This window comes from Idiotropiscis lumnitzeri, chromosome 5, assembly GCF_059441095.1.
Source record: "Idiotropiscis lumnitzeri isolate Australia: NSW breed Sydney's pygmy pipehorse chromosome 5, RoL_Ilum_1.0, whole genome shotgun sequence".
In the NCBI taxonomy this organism is placed as follows: Eukaryota; Metazoa; Chordata; class Actinopteri; order Syngnathiformes; family Syngnathidae; genus Idiotropiscis; species Idiotropiscis lumnitzeri.
Genome location: NC_142395.1, coordinates 10,196,383 through 10,216,099, shown reverse-complemented (window position 1 = coordinate 10,216,099; position 19,717 = coordinate 10,196,383). Strand labels below are relative to the sequence as shown.

At 38.7% G+C, this 19,717-nt stretch overlaps 1 protein-coding gene across 10 annotated transcripts in view; it reads right to left on the bottom strand.

Moving 5' to 3' along the window:
- The window catches only part of myo9aa (myosin IXAa), an 84,170-nt gene that overhangs the window by 13,235 nt on the left and 51,218 nt on the right, over positions 1-19,717 (bottom strand). For 7 of the 10 annotated variants that reach the window (XM_088295525.1, XM_088295527.1, XM_088295526.1 and 4 more), the window contains 16 exons: positions 19,515-19,604; positions 17,832-17,948; positions 17,517-17,651; positions 16,199-16,320; positions 15,093-15,234; positions 13,694-13,889; positions 12,117-12,236; positions 10,714-10,758; positions 9,971-10,046; positions 7,415-7,555; positions 7,209-7,248; positions 7,007-7,129; positions 4,928-5,008; positions 4,620-4,730; positions 1,177-1,299; positions 298-447 (listed from right to left, as the gene is read on the bottom strand). In XM_088295525.1, coding sequence (XP_088151651.1) covers positions 298-447; positions 1,177-1,299; positions 4,620-4,730; positions 4,928-5,008; positions 7,007-7,129; positions 7,209-7,248; positions 7,415-7,555; positions 9,971-10,046; positions 10,714-10,758; positions 12,117-12,236; positions 13,694-13,889; positions 15,093-15,234; positions 16,199-16,320; positions 17,517-17,651; positions 17,832-17,948; positions 19,515-19,604 — 1,812 coding nt within the window. The remainder of the gene's footprint in view (positions 1-297; positions 448-1,176; positions 1,300-4,619; positions 4,731-4,927; positions 5,009-7,006; positions 7,130-7,208; positions 7,249-7,414; positions 7,556-9,970; positions 10,047-10,713; positions 10,759-12,116; positions 12,237-13,693; positions 13,890-15,092; positions 15,235-16,198; positions 16,321-17,516; positions 17,652-17,831; positions 17,949-19,514; positions 19,605-19,717) is intronic. The other 3 variants (XM_088295529.1, XM_088295535.1, XM_088295531.1) reach the window with 2 other exon arrangements.

Here is a 19,717-nt window from a genome sequence, read left to right as displayed (position 1 = left end):
GCCTGTTTTGAAAATAAAAGCTTATCGTATCATAATCTATGGAACGTTTTAGTGACAACGTTCTCAAATTATTACTCTTGAAAAGCAAGATTATGATTTTCTCATCAGAAAAATCAAAAGGCAAAGAAAACCTAAATGAAAAAAAAAAACAACGATTCAGATTTTAATGACAAGGCAAATATCCTCAAATATACTTAACTTATCCTGTCATGCAAAATTACTTCTAAAGAAAAATACAGGCAAGGTAAACTTCTAACAAACACAATGAAGGTTAAGCGGACGCAGAAGGAGGTGTACCTGGATGCAGACCGCCGCTGCTCTCATTTTAAGAAAATGTTTCCTCTCCAGTTGTGTTCTGAACCGTTGTTGCAGCACGACGATGAGCCTGAGAACCTCACTGTGGAGTTGGGCCTGCAGCTGCTGACGCTCTGCCTCCCGAAGAAACACCTGAGAGGAGGGAGCACCACAGAGTTAGCTTAAGGTAACAACTGCTTAATAAAGGCTGAGGTGGGAAACTCCCCCACGGTGCTGCGTACAGTCACAAGCAAGCACACACAAACATTAGATATCTGACAGATTGCCACAAAAATGTCAGGTATGAACTAGTAATTATATAGACAGTATCCTGAAGACATGGACCCTCATCCATGTTGATGACATACACCCTCCATATATGGGGCACTGTCTTCATTACATGTTGACACTAAGAGAAGTTATATCAGTTCTGACCCCACGACCCACAGTAACCCTCCTTCTAATCCATATTAATTCAATCAGCAGAACATTTTTAAACATTTTTATTTTTTTTTAACTAAACCAATGTTTGTTTCTATAATGGCAACATACGTGGAGTTCAATGTAATGCTAAAGAGTTGCAGCGTGACATGTGATGTCGTCATCCACACCGCTTATCCTGTACAGGGTCGCGGACAGCCAGTCACAGAGCAGACATGTCACCGAGTGGGAAGCGATCCCACACTGCCCGCAAGTTAGGCGGATGTACCACTACACCATCAGTGGCACGTATCGTGACATGTTTGCCCCGATATTTCACTTGTACTTGGATCTTAATGAACCCTAGTGCACTACATTGTTTTATAAATGTTATTTTGTTGCCATATCACAAAAATACGCCATCTAAAAAGCTCCACATAAGAGAGGAAGGAGTAACTCTACCATTGTCTTGCCAACTTGATACCCATCTGCTTCCAAGCCCAGCTGGTCCAGCCAGTGCTGGATGTCCTCTCTGGTGGTACTGATGCTCTCTGGGAGTAGCACATAGAAGTGACGGACAAAATCCTATTAAGGGCACAAACAAAAGAGCAAAGAAAATGTTTATTGGTTAACAAATCTGGTCCAACCGTTACATAAACAAAAACAGAGAGCTGACATTTCATGATTGCTTGCATAAAACCTGCTGAAATAATACATCACAGAGACAAGTTACAGACATTGAGCACACTGCATAAAGCAGAAGACTGAATAAAAGCAGCAAAGGAACAAGTATTTTCAGGTGAAAGCCAACGTTGTTCATTTTTACAGCGGTTCAGACATCACGGCATAACTACGCTGAAGCCTCTCTCTTCAAACTGAGGCCCAATTGTGCGGCTCCAATACACTGCATCCTGAGCAGTTGGGGGTGGACAGGAAAACCAAAGTCATGTTTATACAATTACAAGCATGGGGAGTGTTGCAAAACGGTGAGGACAATGGACAAGCTCTGTTCGAAGGAGTCAGGACACTATCAAATCTGTGAAAATGATATCATGCCAAGGATATGTGTCATTAGTGCTGACCGCAGCGCTAAATAAGTCTGGAAGAATGTCTGGCAAATGATGAACAGTGATGCTAAAGTTATCTATGTAACCTCATGATAAAGGGTACCTTCATGAGTCTCACTCACCTCACCCAACCAAATAAGTTACGGTAATTATGTACAGTAAATTCACCGACCACAAAATTGCGTCCGCCTCTATATCACATCCGATGACATTCAATATACTCAGCACTGAATTAAACTCATCAAACTGTTGTTTCATTTACTGAGGTTTCAACTGTTTTACTTGAAATTGCAGTCCATCATAACAGGCGTTTCTTCATTGTGTTAAAATGAAAATTTAAAGACACTCCTTTGTAAACCTTGGAAGTCTTGTAGGACTGTCTGATATGGCCACAATGTAATATCTTGATATTTTGCCATAGACCTCGATAATGATATTACTAAACAAAATATTAATCCAAAAGGATTTGGAAAGTGTAGGTTTTTTTCATTTGAAATTACTGACTGCGATCAACATTATTAGCAATAAATTAAAGTCAACAATAAATATATATATATATATATATATATATATATATATATATATATATATAAATTCACATTGGACTGCAACTGTTTTAATGAGAAATAATTTTATGCTCCAACAGAAGTTGTTGTTTGTGAGTGTGCTGTTAATTGGATAAATTGATCCGTTGATATGAACACAATTTCTTTAATCGGATCAGTTTAAAATTTTGATTGGATGCACTGTTTTCATGGACACTAAAAATATGGATCGGATTAGGGCTTGCATGTTCATGTATCACACTTTTAATTGGAACAAATTATATTTGACATGCTTGATTGATGAAATAATAAATATGGTCACATAATGTGCGTAAAGGAAACACCAGCTGCCTGTGTCCCTCCTCCCTCTCATCCTCCGCAAGATGATTATCATTGACTGGATTTAACTGGAACTCAACGTCAAACTTGAAAGGGTTGGTTGAACTGAGCCTTTCCACGCAAACGTAAGCGTGGCAATGTTAATATCCTGAATGTTCATGATTTTGATGTTTTCCTTTTTCCTTCACCTGTGACGAGCATTTCCACATGCTTATGAGGTTTGGAGTTGAAGTGGCAATCACACATACAGTCATACAAACATGCTGTCAGTTACAGATTAGTTTGCATTTGATCACGTGTGCCAAGCGTATTGCGTTGTTTGACGATCTGGTCAACTTTCACTAGCTTTGCGCTAAGCGTTCAGTCATGAGCACGGTATTGTGACACATACGCCTTCAAAGTAGCGTCTAGATGAGCCGAGAATCAGTATGACTTTGGTATCCACTGGTTAATTTCATATTTAAAATGTGACATATTGTCCACAAGGATCTCTATGGAATTCACGGCTCAGGAAAACTCCATGATCCGGAAATCAGGGCCACCCTCATAGTTCACCGAATAATGGCTCTTTGAATTTGCAGGTTACGCATTGTGAGTGTGTCAGAAGCCAAGACGAGAGAATCGCCTGTCCATTAATCTTTGCCTCAAAGTTTTACACGCCATTAAAAGTTTGGCACAAATTCACACCCAAAACCGCACAGTGGCAACAGATGAGAGAATGCAACGAGCCACCATTATTCTGTATTGACATCATTCTAACGCAGTTATATGGCACAAAGTGAATTTGTATTTGAGCAACATCAGCAAAAAATATTTTGGGGATGAGACTTTACCACCCTAGACTTATGGAAAACTTGAGTGTCAAATATCCTTTAAGCTTTGGGGATTTTGAACAGTGAGATTGATGGTACATCTGTGTTCTGGCCAGCACATGCTTGCACAGAGGGGAAAAAAAGTTAATATTATACACAGATGCACAGCGTTTACTGGCTGACTTTTTTCATGGAGAGCAATTCCAAACCACAGATAACCATCAATTTTAAACATAAACTAGTCATATTGTTCACTACTTTGCTTGTGGAAACAGATGAATAATGTTTTCTGTGGCTGGAGATGGGGAGACAAGTAGTCTTTGGGAATATATACTGTTTTAAGGCCTTGTTTCCACAATTTGATTCAGTTCAGTATAACGCATTTGGTGTATTAAAATATACCACTAGTCACATATCCACTGAGAGAATCATGCTTTCACAAAGGATTAACAACGCTTTAACAAAACACAGCCTGTCCTCTTCAAATAAAACAGCCAGAAACCAAGACGAAAGAACACAACATGCTTTGTGTCGTTAATTGTGTAAAGTTGCTTTTTGAGTTCAATGGCAGGTCACGCCCTGATGACATCACAATATTCACAAAAAAAAAAAAAACCACACACAAACATCCAACCCACCTACATACCCCGCAAGCCAGATTTGACTTTACTAGTGGTGGTAGAAATATGGCCTACGGGTCATATAGAGCTGGCTCTGTTCTTTTAATTAATTCATTTAATTAAACAATTGGTCAATTGATTTATTGTTAATAAAAAAAAAAACATATTTTATACACTCGGTTAATAATTATAATCAAATTAATAATAAATAATCTAATTAGAAATGAGAGTGAACTTTTTTTGCATTGAAATTAACAATATAAATATATTATAATAAATAATAAATTATAAATATTCATTGACCTTTTTCATCCCTGTTCTCCCCCACCTGCCTCCCCCATTTACAAATGACTCATCCCAGCAGTCTTTTTTAAAAACACATTGTGGTTTTTCGAAATGCTCGGCCATCTTATCCCAAACCACATTGTGATGAGCTAGACTGAAGTGTTCCACTGAAGCATTCTAACTAGATAACAGAAGTGTTTAAAATTGCTGAGGGTTGTAGTTGTGCAGTGACGTTACCTTAAAGCTGTACTTGATGTTGTAGCCTGATTGCCGGATGCGCACAGTCTCCAGCATACCCGTGTAACGCAGCTGCCTCAGCACCAGGTTGTCATTAAACCGCAAGGGCAGCTGCAAAAGGAAAGTGGAAGTTGGAGGAAAGGAAACGGGCGGAGAATGACACAAGAGGGAGCAACAGGCGATGGAGGGTGAAAAGCGAAGAACAGGAAATGATCAACAGCTCTCGAGTACTTCAAGAGATATGGGGGGGAAATACTTTGGGGAAAAACTAAACAAAGTGGCTGCAGTCCAAATTGCTCTTGCTTTACCTTCTCAGCATTGGAACGGATGCACTTGACAAAATAAGGCTCCGACTGACCCAGGGTCTCCATTAGTTTATTCAGAGAGGCCTACACAATCAGACACATACACAAGACATTGAATTAAAAATAAAAATAATAAAACCTGTAAAGGTTTGGTGCTTCATTTAGCGGTGGGCTTTGTTCGTTGTGAATCACACTTTTTTTTCATCTCCTATTTTCTCCACGATAACAGTGGCTTAGTAATCATATGTAAAGATGTGCTTCGTGTAGTATGTGCCACGTGTTCTTCTGTGTGTGTATGTGTGAGAGCTTGTGTCAGCTGCAAGAGGAATTTCGCCTCTGCCTCCTCCATGGGAGATTAAAGCAATCAGTACAGCACAGGATGTGGGAAGTGAAGTCATCCACGCACATGGGCCAGCAACTCTCATTGCAGCGCTACCAACAACCATCTCACGCAAAGAAAACAGAAAATCAGCAAATAGCAGTTTGTGCTTGGGGTTTTTTTTTTTTTAACTGTTCAGTGGAAATTCGGAAAGTCGGAATCCCCTGATGTTTTAAAAATGCTACCTCAACCTATAATTTCCAGGAAGACAAACTCTCAAGTCACACTTAAAAACCCAGAGGTCGATCTGCCATTGCGAAATGCATGAGATGACATATCTTGCTGGCTATCAGCACATTCAGTGAAACTTCAGAACACTATGTCAAGGCTTTTTGCAGTTTCTTCAAGATTAAGAAAACGTGGTAGACAGTTCACACACATAATTAAAATAGTGGTTGAACAATTATTGATGACAATGACTTAAAGTCACAATTATAGTAAACACTAGGATGAAAAATAGTTCAATGGCAAAACACAATGAAAACAAGAATGGCAATAAGTGAGCATGTGTGCCGTTCGTAACCTTGAAATGTCTGTCAGACTCACAACTGTCATAAACTATTAAGGGTGGAATGTTTCTTTTAAAAACTGACAAAATCCATCGGTTCAACTACTTTGGTTCAATCGGAGTTATTACAACTGTCCCCTCAAATTAAAGATCAAAGTCGGCAATTAAAGCACATCATGTTCGTTTCATTGCAAATCCACTGCGGTGCTGTTTATTGTCAAAAAGATGACAATCAATAAACACGTCACGTGAATGATGAGAGGACAAAGTTAACAGTCAAATGTATGTAATAATACACAATCATTACTTAATTCATATTATTTATGAATTATGACATCTTTGTCGATGCACATCATATAAGACTTAGTTGATTATTTGAGCTTTTATTAAGGAAAATAATTGTAAGACCTGTATTTACCAACCTGTAGAACCAAGGCACGTGTTTTGCATAAGAAAAACCACCAAACAAGTATGGATACAGAAATAATGATTGAGTCTCAGTTTAGTACCTACTCAATGTGAAATTTAGGCTTGTATAGTTGAACACACAGCTGATGTATTTGGCGGGAACCACGACTGATGTATAAATGACAATAGATGGACACACAGATATGTTTTGCCAGCCAAGTGAAGAGTGAAGTTATTTGTTATTCCTGCTACTATATGCCACTGGCATAGATAGAAGAACAATCATAATTTAAATAAAAATAACTCATTTAAAAATAATTCCGTGAATATACACTTTCACGTTTAACGGCAAGAACTTTTTTTTTTATTTTAGGTCAATGCGTTCTGAAAGGAAAGCCATGGGCACAAAACAGAGAACGGAACCGAGCTGTGGATTTTGTTCACCACCGCCTATATTTCATGTTAGCTGTACAGATAAAGGTCATTACCTTAATCACCAAGTAGGAGTCAAAATGACTCAGGTCTCTTCTGAACAAACCTGTCAGACTATTTATTACTCAATGCATTCAAAATGAAGCTGGGGCCAGCAATTACGCTCCACAGCATAAACGGCTCAGTTTGAAAGTAACTTCAAGAAGATCAAATGTGAGGTGGGCACAAAAAACAATGATGTGGCAATGATGCTGTGCAATCACCACAAAGCACTTGCTAAGCATCCAATAACATGTTGTTGTCGGAAGGTCACATGGAGCTTACGAAACTGTCAAAATGTGTGTGTCTGTCTGACCTGGAATTGCGCACTGATACTGGGTGGTTTCTTCTTCTTGTGAAGGTGAAGCAGCGACTTGGTGATGCGGTCATGAAGGGTCAGGTTGCTGAGGTACTTCAGTGACTTGACATTCAATAAGTGCTGCAAAGTGGCAAACAAGATGGATCACCATACATGAACATCCCATAATATCAGCTCTTTACTAAGTTTTTCTGTTTACCTTTGGAAGAACTGGCTTGGCTTTGTAGTTTTTGTTCCTCCTAAATAATAAATGGATAAAAATGGAATCCATCAGGCGTCATCCAATTAGTTACTTTAATTGAAATCAACATGTAAATTGAGTCTTGTTTATGATAAAAAAATTATTATCCATTTTGTTTAAAAAATTCCTCCCCCCTTCATCCTGTAAAAAAAGAGAACGCTCACATGAGAATGTCATGGGCTCGCTCCAGAAGCTTGCTGCTGGCAGAGTTGACAAAGATGCTGTCTTCGTCTGTGGCGGAGCTGCTGGATGATAAGCGGCTCTGACGACCCACACGCCCGTTCCACGCAAGACCAGGAGAACTTCTATGGGAAAGCACCGACAAAAACTGTATTAGATGTATCAATTAATTTATTCTTTCTTGGTCTTAATACTTTTACAAGTGTTATTTTGTCTACTATCCAAAAGAAAGTGCATCATTTCCTCTTCAAAAAACTCAAAACAAGAGATGCAAGCATAAGAGTGGACGCACTCGCCAAAAAATGAAGCACACTTGCACAATCATTTAGCTTTATGAAAAATTATACATGTTGACGAGGTATTTTAAAAACCGCAATTCCAATAAAGTTGGTACTTTGTGTAAAATGGAAATAAAAATAGAAGACAATGATTTGCAAATCATTCCTTCCTATATTCTATAAAATACAGTTCAAAGATATTTAGTCATGTTCACACTGATATATACGGTCTCGTTTTGAATTTGATGCCTTCAATATACTCCCAAAAACTGGGTCAAGGGCAACAAATGAGTGGGAAAGTTGGGGAATGCTCAGAAACAACTGGAACATTTCACGAGTGGAGCAAGGTACTTGTGAACAACTCCGTGAGCAAATTTTTCAACAGTTTGAGATATTTAACAATGTTTTTCGCAACATTAAATGTCTCATCCTTTTAGTGTACCTAATGGAATATAGGTCAAAAATGATTTGCAAATCAAAGTTTTGCTTTTATTTAGATTTCACTCAACACCCTAACTAAATTGGAAATGTGGTTTCTAAATGTTCTGTAATGTAGTAATTTAAAAGTACGGTAGATATTTTGACAATTTATTTAATAGAAAATCAAATGTTGTTCTATCTAGAATAGAATAGAATAGAAATAGAAATCCCTTTATTGTCATTGTACTCAAGTGTGCAACGAGATTAGAGGGCTCCCCTCTCCAGTGCAATACAACAATAATACAGACAAATATATATAATATATAATATATATATATAATATATCTAGTGGATGTAGGAGTTGTGATTTAAAACCAACTTGATCTGCATACGACCTAGTAAGAGCATTTGTCAAAAAAATTTTTTTTTTTTTTTAACCTGTACTTTACAGCTACTTATGCATACACCGTGTCATGTCGGATCAGTTATGCTTTACGAAAATAATATGAGGTAATCCCCTGTTGTAGTTTTATTATGATGAATATTTGTTAAAAACACAGACAAACAATGAGACAACAAGAAACAGAGCTCCTTAATCTTAAAATGTCCAATAAATAAGAAAATCCACACAGTAGGCAAGATGAAAATGTGGATCATGCATCAATAGCTTGGTGGACTAAGGCGGATGCCTGGAATTTATTTCCCCATTGCAGATATGTTACCAAGTAACATGCTGAGAGTCGACAATAAAACAAATTTCCAATACTTTGTGTCTCTTTTGCTGGCCATGGAAGAGATACTTTTCCAACAGCACACTAATTCATCCTGCCTTGTCCACCATCCCCAAGCCAACAATGGATGTGATCTGATGACATGCTAACCAGCAAACTGTACGATCATATTAAAAACTGTCGCAGAATTCAAATGACTCCATCTGCTATGCAAGAACATCACTTTGAGTCGAAAGAACCTGTGGGGTTTCTGCATTCTTCACAGTATAACTACACGGCGATATCTAATAAAGAATACACACAAATCATCTGATCACCTCTGGCCTAAAAATCTGAAACAGAATTTCCCCCCAGTTGATCATCAGCTTGAGTAAAGGGTGATGCACAATATGGCTTTTGTGTTAATTTATCTATGCTCCCCTGGTCTCGGAGATCCTCATAAAGCACTATAGTGTGCTCCGCACAGTCCAGCTGACAAGCACCCTGTCGGGACGGAATATTTATCCCACCCTAGGCATTTCTCACCAATACATAACTGTGACTTTACATCACTGAGGAAGCAGCTGCTCAATTAATCTGGAGAGAAGAGAGTGTGTGTGTGTGAAACAAGGAGGCAAACAAGAGTGGGCAGAGGTCACAAATTAAAGTAAGGAGAGATTTAACACCCCCTAAGTGTGCCTAACAAAAGCAGGCTTGGACCGGTTGCGACCAGTCATGAGCCGTGAAGAGCTAATCTGATGGTCCACAGCTAATTAGAAAAGTGGTGGTTCAGAGTCTCAGTGGGACACAGTTAATGGTCTCGTCATCGCAACGGATCACTTCCAATGCCCACAAACAAATTTAAGCCTTGTTCGCAAAATAGGTTGGAGAAATATTTATGTACACTCGCATCATTATCTTAAATAATCATGAAACTTCAGAGTATGGACACATTTATGAGAACATAAAAATGAAAAATTAGAAGTATTATTGTGCATTTTCTACAGGATTTACTTATCCTTTCGTGTTTTTTTGTGAGTGTGTAACGGTAAATGTAATTGATGTTGCGATTTAAGATCAGAAACATACCAAATGCAATAAAAAGTTTGAACATAATTTGCCAGAGCATTACCGTGGAGACTTTTCATAGATGGTGTTGCTCCCTTGATGGTCAGACAGCGGCGTACGTGGACTCCTTCTGCTCACACCTGTTCACCCACAGACAGCATTGTGTAAGCGTCACATGACCTTCATTCGAAATCTAAAATTGAAATCAGGGGTGCCGCGGTCCTCGAGAGCCCTCATCCAGCATGTTTCAGATGTCTCGATCCTCCAACACACCTGATTCAAACAATCAGCTCATCAGAAAGCCTGATAAGGATCCTGATTCTTTTGAATCAAATGTGCTGGAGGACGGAGACATCTAAAACATGCTGGATAGGGGCCCTCAAGCACCGGGGTTGGACAGCCCTGATCGAAATCATTTGATGGTGAAAAGAAGACTTCTGTGTTATTGCAGTTTAAGTTATGTGCCTCTTCGGCGCGAGTTTTTTATTTCAGAAATAAAGGTGTGTGAAAGTTAAAATGAGTTACACTTGTTAGTGTCAAATTTTGCAAGAGGGCGTTTAGTCACAATGCTTTACATTTGCTGTTTTTAAACAAAATACTCAAAAACAGCATTGTGCTCTTTAGTGATAATAGAACTAATGTTCAAAAAGTGTGATGGCAGAGCTGTGGTAAGCCTGCAATTTTCAAAGGACACTTTGAATTTCATACGGCAAGTGTAGTGATGAGAAATTCAACAACTCTAAGTGTGTGTTAGCCTAACTAGAAAAGAGATTGATTCATCAGATGGCTTATGACAGTACTGTATACCGTTTTCAGTCTCATCAATTTGTACATTTTCACTCTCATCGGGAGCTGCAGGACAGCACAAAACAAAAAGACAGATATAATATTGAGCATCATGAAAAAAGACCCATGAAAATAACGTGGGGGAAAAAAACTAAAAACTGGAGGTCTATGAGTAAAGCGCCTAGAGTAAGTAAGAAGATAAGCAGCAGGAATACACACGTACACCGACCAACTAAACTAATATGATCTCTATTACAAGAGCTGTATCAAATATTATGGCTTTTATGGAGATAATATTGATCAGTTTAATGTATTAATGAAACCGTTTTTTTTTTGTGGTTGAAGTTTGCATGTGCGTACTATGCAGTACTTTACTGCACAATGAGGATTATGTCGAATATTTCGGTTGCCTCATTTAGTCAAATGACAGAATGAGAAATATTAGGACAGCTTTTATTATGATAATAAACAACACTAAATGAATATGCCTCTGATCGTCTCAATCAAAACCAAAAATTGCAGGGGGTTCTTGATCTACTATTATGATCTGTTCCTACAGCAGCAACGCAAGTCGGAACATGACCCAGTCCACCAATAACCTTTGCAAATGCAGTTTTAAAATCATAATTCGGTAAATAAATAAATGAGCATGTCGTTTTTTCTCACGTGCTGTCATATTCTAACACCACAGCTCAAACTACCGCAGTTCATTGTGCCCCTTTCGGAACACTGAATTTGTGTCGGTACTACCAAAATCTGTGGCCTCCCGGTATTATCTTTATAAAGGCAATATTTGAATCAGCTCTTGTATTGGATATCATTTTCGGCATTGTGCAAGTGATCATAATGTTGTGGTTGTTTGGTGTCTGCGATGCAACCCATCAGTCATTACTCCCCATCACCAGCATGTGTAATTAATTGTGCAACATGGGAACATTTTTGTGCGCTGTGATGGACAAGCAACTGCCCTCGAGAACAAAAAAAAAGGTCAAAAGTGGACATGGAAGCGGTAGCAAAGGTTGCCTAGAAGTGGTAATGTGTGGTGACAAAGCAAGAGCACATCCATTTCTTTGCAAGCCCATTTTAGTGGCATGTCATGCTTGCAAACACCATGCAGTGAGAACGTCTACAAAACCAAGCCTTCAGCTATGTGATGCAAGAGGGAAGAGGGAGACAGACAGAGAAGAGACCAACAAGCATCTAGCCTAAGAGAATCAGCGTTGTAGACAAATAGTCACAAAGCAGTCAATAAAGCCTGTGAATTGCGCTCTTAAATTTGGCTCTGATCTCTCTTGGTTTGACTCGAGCTACAGTACAGTGCAGTTATGTTGATGTTGGTTGGCCTCATCCCTTCTCCTGAGTTTCCAAGTGGTCTGTGGGCTGACAGGTAGAGGAGGAGGAGTTCTTTTCTTTGGCAGCCTTACTGTGCTTCTCCTCTTTGCATCTCTGCAGGATCTCTAAGCTTCTCTGATGCACAGGGTGCTGCAGAAAGCTAACACTATCCACACTTTTCAAAACTGCACAGGGAGCAGCGTCATCATGCCCTTGGAGAAGCAAAACAAGATGAGAAGAGAAACAAGGGGAGAAAGGAACACATGGACATACAACACAGGGAAAAGAGAGAAAAATGAAAGATTAGACAGTGAAGAAAAAGAGATGCGGTTGTCTACTGGAGAGAAACCTGCGCAAGACGTTTTGACATTGGCAACGGCGTTCGATGGAAATAGTTGGATGGTTTAATTGTCATTCCTCAAGATGTGTTCTATGGATAGGTGTTGAAAGCCACAGACTTTTTTCCCTTTTGTAGTTTCAACAAGTAAGAACAATAAGACAATTCTGTGAACCTCTGTTTAAAATCCAAAGCACTTCATACATCCTCTTGTTAACTCTGGAGAGACCGATATGTTTTTTTCAGACACCGATTATTACTAGTCAAGGAGGATGAAAACTGATTTTTGGAGCTAAGACAGAAAATAGTGGCAACAAAGTCTTTTAAAAAGTCAAATAAAACTCTTTCATTGGCATAATGTCCATTTTTTTTTCATTATTATAACGTTTTGACAATATACATCATTAGTTCCCTATTGTTTTCTTCAGTAATGACAAATCTTACGATTTCACTTATCTGTGTTTTGATTTCAAACAAAAAATAGGTGCAGATTATTCCCAGGCTCAGTGGAATCTCTTATAAAGTTAACAGTTTTAAATTGATTTTTACCGGTCTTAAGATTTTTAACAATGTTAACCTCTCAGACTTTGTATGAAAATGATGTCATGATCTGCTACTAAGGCAAGCAAAGAAGGAAAAGGTCAATTTGAACGTCAATAGTGCGTTGCTTGAGCAGATCATTTGCCAGTTGTAAAGATGAGAAGAACATTTGAAGCAAAGGAAAATATGGCTTGAATTACTTTTTAAATATTATAGCGAGAATAATATTTGAATTTTAAAGGCATGAATAATGACATGTTCTATTGCATATGAAATACAGCTATAGTGAAGAAAAGCGGCATTCATGTTGACTGGAAGTTTAGAGAAAGAGAAACAGCTGGAGAAAATACATGGCAGCCATACAAATACAAAACAGAGCACAAAAACTAAGAAACAGCAGTTAGAGAAGCATAAAATATGTCATGATATGACAAAAACCACCTTCAATGAAAAAAATAGGACAGAACCATTTTTGGCTTTAAATACACTTTTTCTTCTCCTTGCAACAGACACTAGTTTGCTTGCAAACAGCTCGAGTTGCCCTTACAGTATATTCTATTATTGTTTGATAATTAGTAACTACTTGTTCTATTCAAATAATTGTTTAAATCCCTATACTTTAAAATGAATGCCCCTTTACAGTACATGGATTTTTAATTTCATCCAATACATCTGCAGATGCTTGATTTTCAATGTAGTGTAAACTCAAAACGGCGTTTAATTGTGCCACACAAAAGATTTGGTCATTGTCTATGACTATCCATATGTCGTGGGACTTGTGTTTACACTCACCAGCCCTCTTGGGAGTGTGCCTCTTCCCAGCCTGCCTGAAAGCCACCAGGGCCCTGAAGTAAGCCCGGAGAACCGCCCAGCGGAAGGTGGCTGACGGATCGATGCCAATCAAACTGCAGATGAAGGCATTCTTGCTGCTCTTCAGCAGCGCCACAATGTCTGGTCGCATATGGTCTGTGTTCTTCTCCCTGAAATCCTGTGACGAAGACACAGACAGACAAATGCTGTGTAAATACAATTTTATGGTCTGCCACATCTTCAAATCTAAGAAGAGATTATTTTAGAACATATCACAAAAATTGATTAATACTAGTGCTGTCAAGTGATTAATTTTTTTTAACTAATTAATCACAGAAAATTCTATGATTAATCATGATTAATCACATTTTTCAACTACTATTTTTTACAAAGCTTATAACAGATATTTACTTGAATAAAATCTTGGAATTGATGCGAAATCACCAAATACAAAGTATATTTAATTCAAAGACTCTTCTAACAGCTTTCTTGGATTCTTGAATACGATCTAAATGGAGACATCTTTACAGACATTTATTTTCGAAACATTTCTCAAAACTGCCCACAAGCGCCACACTCCAGCAGTGTTGGTTTGCAAGGCCCAGTGGTAACTTAAACACAGTGTTTTGTACTGAGACGTGCTAAAGACAGCTAATATGGCACAATATTTGCAAAGTAAGCTAATTATTTTTTAAGTAAATCAAACTGAGTTAACTGAGTTAAAATATTTAACTGAGTTTTTTTGGGGGGGGATTAATCACCTGAGTTAATGCTTTAATTTTGACAGCCCTAATTAATACTAATTCATGAGCAACAGGAGAAATACACTAATACTTGGGCGTAATAGGTGAAATAATACAAATCTCAATTTGTTAGTGAAAGGCAGTTTCTTTCCGAGTTCATTTTGTGCTCAACATTCAATTTATATAATACATTATGATGATAACCCCAACTGTTGAAGCTTTGTGGTTTTGAATGACGCATGACCTAGTTCTTGCCTCTACACATGTGGAAAGAAACCTCAGTAGTAAAGGTAAGGAATTGTTTCTTTTTTTTCCTGTTATCGTTTTACATTTTAATATTTTATTTTATATCCATGGTTTTGAATTTTTTAGCTTAATATTTACTGTAATGAGTGCATTCCAATGTACGCACAAAATCTGGTTACCACAGTGTTATAACAACCCCCACCCCACCCAATATGAGCTCAATAAATGGCATACGGTAATTGTGAAGTGTTATGTTAGCGATAGTGATGGGCGTCTTCTAAGTATTCTGAACAAAATACATCAAAATGTTGTTCTTATCTCTGAACGTCTCAGAGAATTCTGGAAATTCAAACAGATGTGCAATACAATCATCAAGTGAGGATGAAACTGACCTTGACACCATACTTGACCTTGCCAGCATAGTGTCGGATAATGAAGGCGGGCTCCATGACAGCAGGGAACTCGATGTACCTATTCCCCTCATGCTGTCGCTTAAACTTATCCAACAACGTCTGGTTGGTGGCTTGTGGGAAGCTGAAATCAAAGACAAGTTTTTAACACGCAACAATCTTGGCAAAGGGCACAACAATGGCTTTTGACATCTGCACTCCAAATGAAAACATCTTGAGGGAGGATTTGTGCAAAGAAAACAGTGTTTAAAGCCACGTCGCAAACACACACTTGGAAAAACAAACTGGCAACTCATTCCAGATATGTTTATCTGATTTTAAAATGATAAATGATTAAAAAACATCTTTCATCCACACAGTATAACAAGACACCATTACCTCCAACCACTAATGTTTCAGACGAGTTAAAACGATTTGATCTTTAACCAGTTTGACATTTTATCTTCTGACACTGCAGTCATTTCAAGACAATTGGAGCTCATACGATCTCTTGCTCCCTTTCTTATCAAGAGCCAGAACTGCTGCGGAAAATCAACATATTACAGGAAGAGCAAAGGAATGAGACACCAGGGGTTTGCAAATCTGAGCTCAATCAAAACAACACGGACCCGAAGCTTTGCAGCTTTTTCAAAGCTGGAGGAAATTCAGGGTCTAAATGGTGGGTTGCAATACAGGACAACAGACAAAATAAGGCTGACACAATAACATGATATAGACGTCGTTCATCTGATGAGTGAGCCTGAATTAAATCTCTGTTCCAGTTCACTTGAAAAATACTTAATAGACGTAATATCAGTGTTATTAAGTTTGTCCACATCAAATTCATCCAACCACTCCTTTCGGGCCTTGATTTTTGAAAACAGAGGCACAGTCATACAGAAACCAAGATGGGCCTTCCCGAAACTGTTCTCGCAGAGTTGGAAGCAAAAGATTGTTCAAAATGTCTTGGTAAAATGGAGATGAATGTTTCTATGAAGTGAGGCACTAAAGCATTTATTCAATACAAATGAAGGAATATTTTTTTAATTTTTGTCATTTCCCCTCAGAAAAATCAAAATATTTTCCAAATAACAAAACAGCACGCTCACTTGCACTCTTCATCCAAGAGGTGGAACAAAGCTGTGGGCTTCTTGCTGATGAGATTGATGCAGCCCGTATTGTCAATGTAGTCGATAGTCCTCCAGCTGATGCCCTCTGCCCGGTACTCCTCCTACACGGAACACAAACGGTATGCTCAGCTCTCAACAAAACGTCTTACAAAAAAATCTGAAGGTCCCGCAGGCATTTTGCTTTCAAATATTGCTTCCCTGTGCGTGTTATTTTTTCCTGTGTCCATGGGAAAGAGCTTTCGTCAATAAAGACTTAATCTAGGGGATGTTTAATGAAAATCCCTGCAGTCTGTTTCTCGAGATCTTTGTTCAGTAAAATACTTGAGCGACCACTTTCGAGAAATTATTTTCCGTTTGAAGATACATTGTACTAACTAATAATTTGGTTAAAAAAAAAAATGTTTCATACCGGAATGTGACAGAATAAAAAGAACAAACAGTGAATCCTGTTTATTCCAGGCCTATCTGGAAAATCATCAAAACATTGTGCATTATTTAAAATTACGCCAAAAAAAAGAAATACATTCATGAGCCTTTAAGAGGTGGGGCCTGGAGGGGTGGCGTGTGATGTCAGTTTGTCTACATGTGAGTGTCTGGGCAAGAGTTGTAGGAAGCTCCTGCTCAAATGTGGTCACTAAAAATATTGAATGAGTTTGACTGTTCTCCTGGCAAGCAATAAATGGTTGAAAAATACATCAGTGAGTCTGTGTGTTTGACGTGCTGTGTTGTAGCCGGTGCATGACGACTGGAAATTGAATATTGCGCTCCGCTTGGAAGTCTATCGCCATGGTTTTGCGGCCTAAGAGTAGGTCAGGCCAGCCTCAACTCGGAGTCATGTCGGCCGCCACAACGATTGCTTCCGATGGCCAACTTCAAAAGAAAAACTAAGTAAGGCATTGATATCCATGTGCGGTATTAGTTGTTTTGCTTTTTTTCTTTTAAGTTGAATTAAATATTAGACGGAATGGAGGAAAGTTGTGAGATGCATGTGAGATTTTAGGACACGCAGGCCACAGGAAACACTTCAAAACAGTCAAGGGAAGATAGAGAAGAAGATATAGAGAAGCCAGTGATTCAGGCAATTTTAAGGTAAACAATGTTTCACTCCCTGGCAAAAAGTCATGGACGCCACAGGGCACAGGAATAATTGAGTCGAACAAGTTCAACTAAAATCGAAAGCCTACTGCGCCATGTGGCAAGGATAAAGGTTTTTGCTACATATGGAATACGACACGAAGAAACGAGATCACATTCAACAACGTTTAAAAAGTGGCCCACATCTTAATTGTGTGCTCACCTGTTCCAATTTGAAGGTGTGCTGATTGAAGTAGTGCTGGAGACGCTCATTGGCAAAGTTGATGCAGAACTGCTCAAAGCTGTTGTTCTCGTAGTCCTCAAAACCAAAAATGTCCAACACGCCGATGGACAAGATCTATGAGACCATAAAAAAAGTTGTTTTGGATTTGAAAAAGCAGAATTAGTTCCGCTAATCTGTTTTCTATCGAGGAGCCTGGAGGCCATCCTGACTCTCGTGGTCACCAACCAATCGCAGCATTCTCATCATTATTTATCAAGTGTTTCTGCGCTGTTAACCACGTCTTTCGTTTCCTACCTTGGCGGGTTCATCCAGGTCCTTGATGTTGAGCAGCGCATGATTGATCCTGAAGACAATCCAATCAAACAGTGCACTGTACAGTGACTTTGCCATGGAGTCTCTAACGGTGCCTGCCTGCAAGCATGTAAATAGATGGCAAGAGCTTTATTGTCTGCCCCAAAAAGGTTCCAGAAATTCCTCTTTTACAGAAATTCCACAAACATACAGTGAGCTATATTAATGTGCAAGATTTCGGCTTATCTGATGTCACTTAAACATTGATGAGGGTTTAAACAGCTTCAAAATGCTCTACAATGCTGTTTTTATGTAACGACCATGTGTTGCTTCTGTTTAACAAACCTGGCCAATGGATAATTGTACCAATTGACAAGGATATAAATATGACACAAATAGAGTGAAAGATAAGCTACATTCACTTTAAATAGGAAAAAAAAAAGGCGTAGACGAATGCCAAATGAATTGACAATAACTGAATATTCTATGTATATTTAATACTTGCAATTTATGTAAATATCCCACCATAATCTGTGTTTAAACTTTAAACTCGGGTGGATAAAGGTTTCATAAACAGTGAGGTGATTTAATGAAAGTACCCGTGTCAAATTATCGAGGGAAAACAATCTAATAACACATTTCCGATGGAAAGCTTTGACCTTTCAGTCGTAAAGGTGAGTCACTTATTAAAAAGAAAACAAACTTTAGAAGGGTGACGCAAAGCAACAGCTCACCCCCCACCCCCAAAATAATCAACCAAGTAAGATCTGAAAAAGTCAATCTAAATATCCAAATCGTGAAACAAGGAACACACGTCCTTGTCCTTCTCCCCCTCTCCCTCCCCCCTCCCCAACTTGGGCTTCACTGGGAAGCATGCAAGTAAATAAAAATGATCTTTCCCATTTTACTTGTAGTTCAACAACATTGAATCAGAAACTTGTGGATAACATCTCCTCTGCCCCTGTTGTCATGGTCAGAAAGCCCATCAGAAAATTGCAATAGACACAGCTCCTCTCCCAAAGCTTCGAGATTTTAACCAGACTGTGACAAGTGGATAATAAGCGTGCTATAACAGGAGACACCTGTCTGACAACTTTGATTAAGACACTTTGGAACTGCTGTAAATTGTTTAAGTTTCCCAAAAAAGGGTATTTAATATTACAAAAAAATACTGTTAATTAGCAGTGTTGTAAACATAAAGTAGCTCTGGCATAAACCTAAAATTGGGTAGTGATCTAATCCATTTGTTTTTCACTGATTCGGATGGCTCTCAACTGGAGACCATGACTTTTATTTGTTTTGCAAGCAGAGTTCCCAATCAAAACTGTACAGGGGCTTGGAATGGCTTCCCGTCTCTAAACACACCACAAGACTGCATGTCCGTGCGTGCGTGCGTTGTGTGTGGTTGCTCATGTGTGGCCACAGACTGGCGGAGAAGGAGTAAGAGAGCAAGAGGGGATCCGGTATGGGTTCAAGATGTCCTGTAAACACGGCCGGGTCAGGCTGGAGAGCCGAGGTCGTTATTGAGATGGCAATGCGCCTCTAGACTCACTGCACACCACGACATTCATCTTGAGCATATGGGCTTGCTTCACCACAATGCGTTTCGACTCATCTGTACATGCAGTACGTACATAATTGACAATAATATTTACTTGTGCTTGATACCAATTGAGAATTCCTCACCTCTGCCAGTTTGTAAGGGACAATCAGCTTTTCGCCCACCGCAATCGTCTTCCGTGTTGTCAGCGCTTCAATCAGCATCTCCTCTTTGACCTGACCGAGACATGATCAAATATAATCGTTCAGTCTGTTTAAAGACACAATATGCAAGAAGGAATCCACCATCATCACAGAGCGTACGCTTTAATTCATTTATTCAATTAATG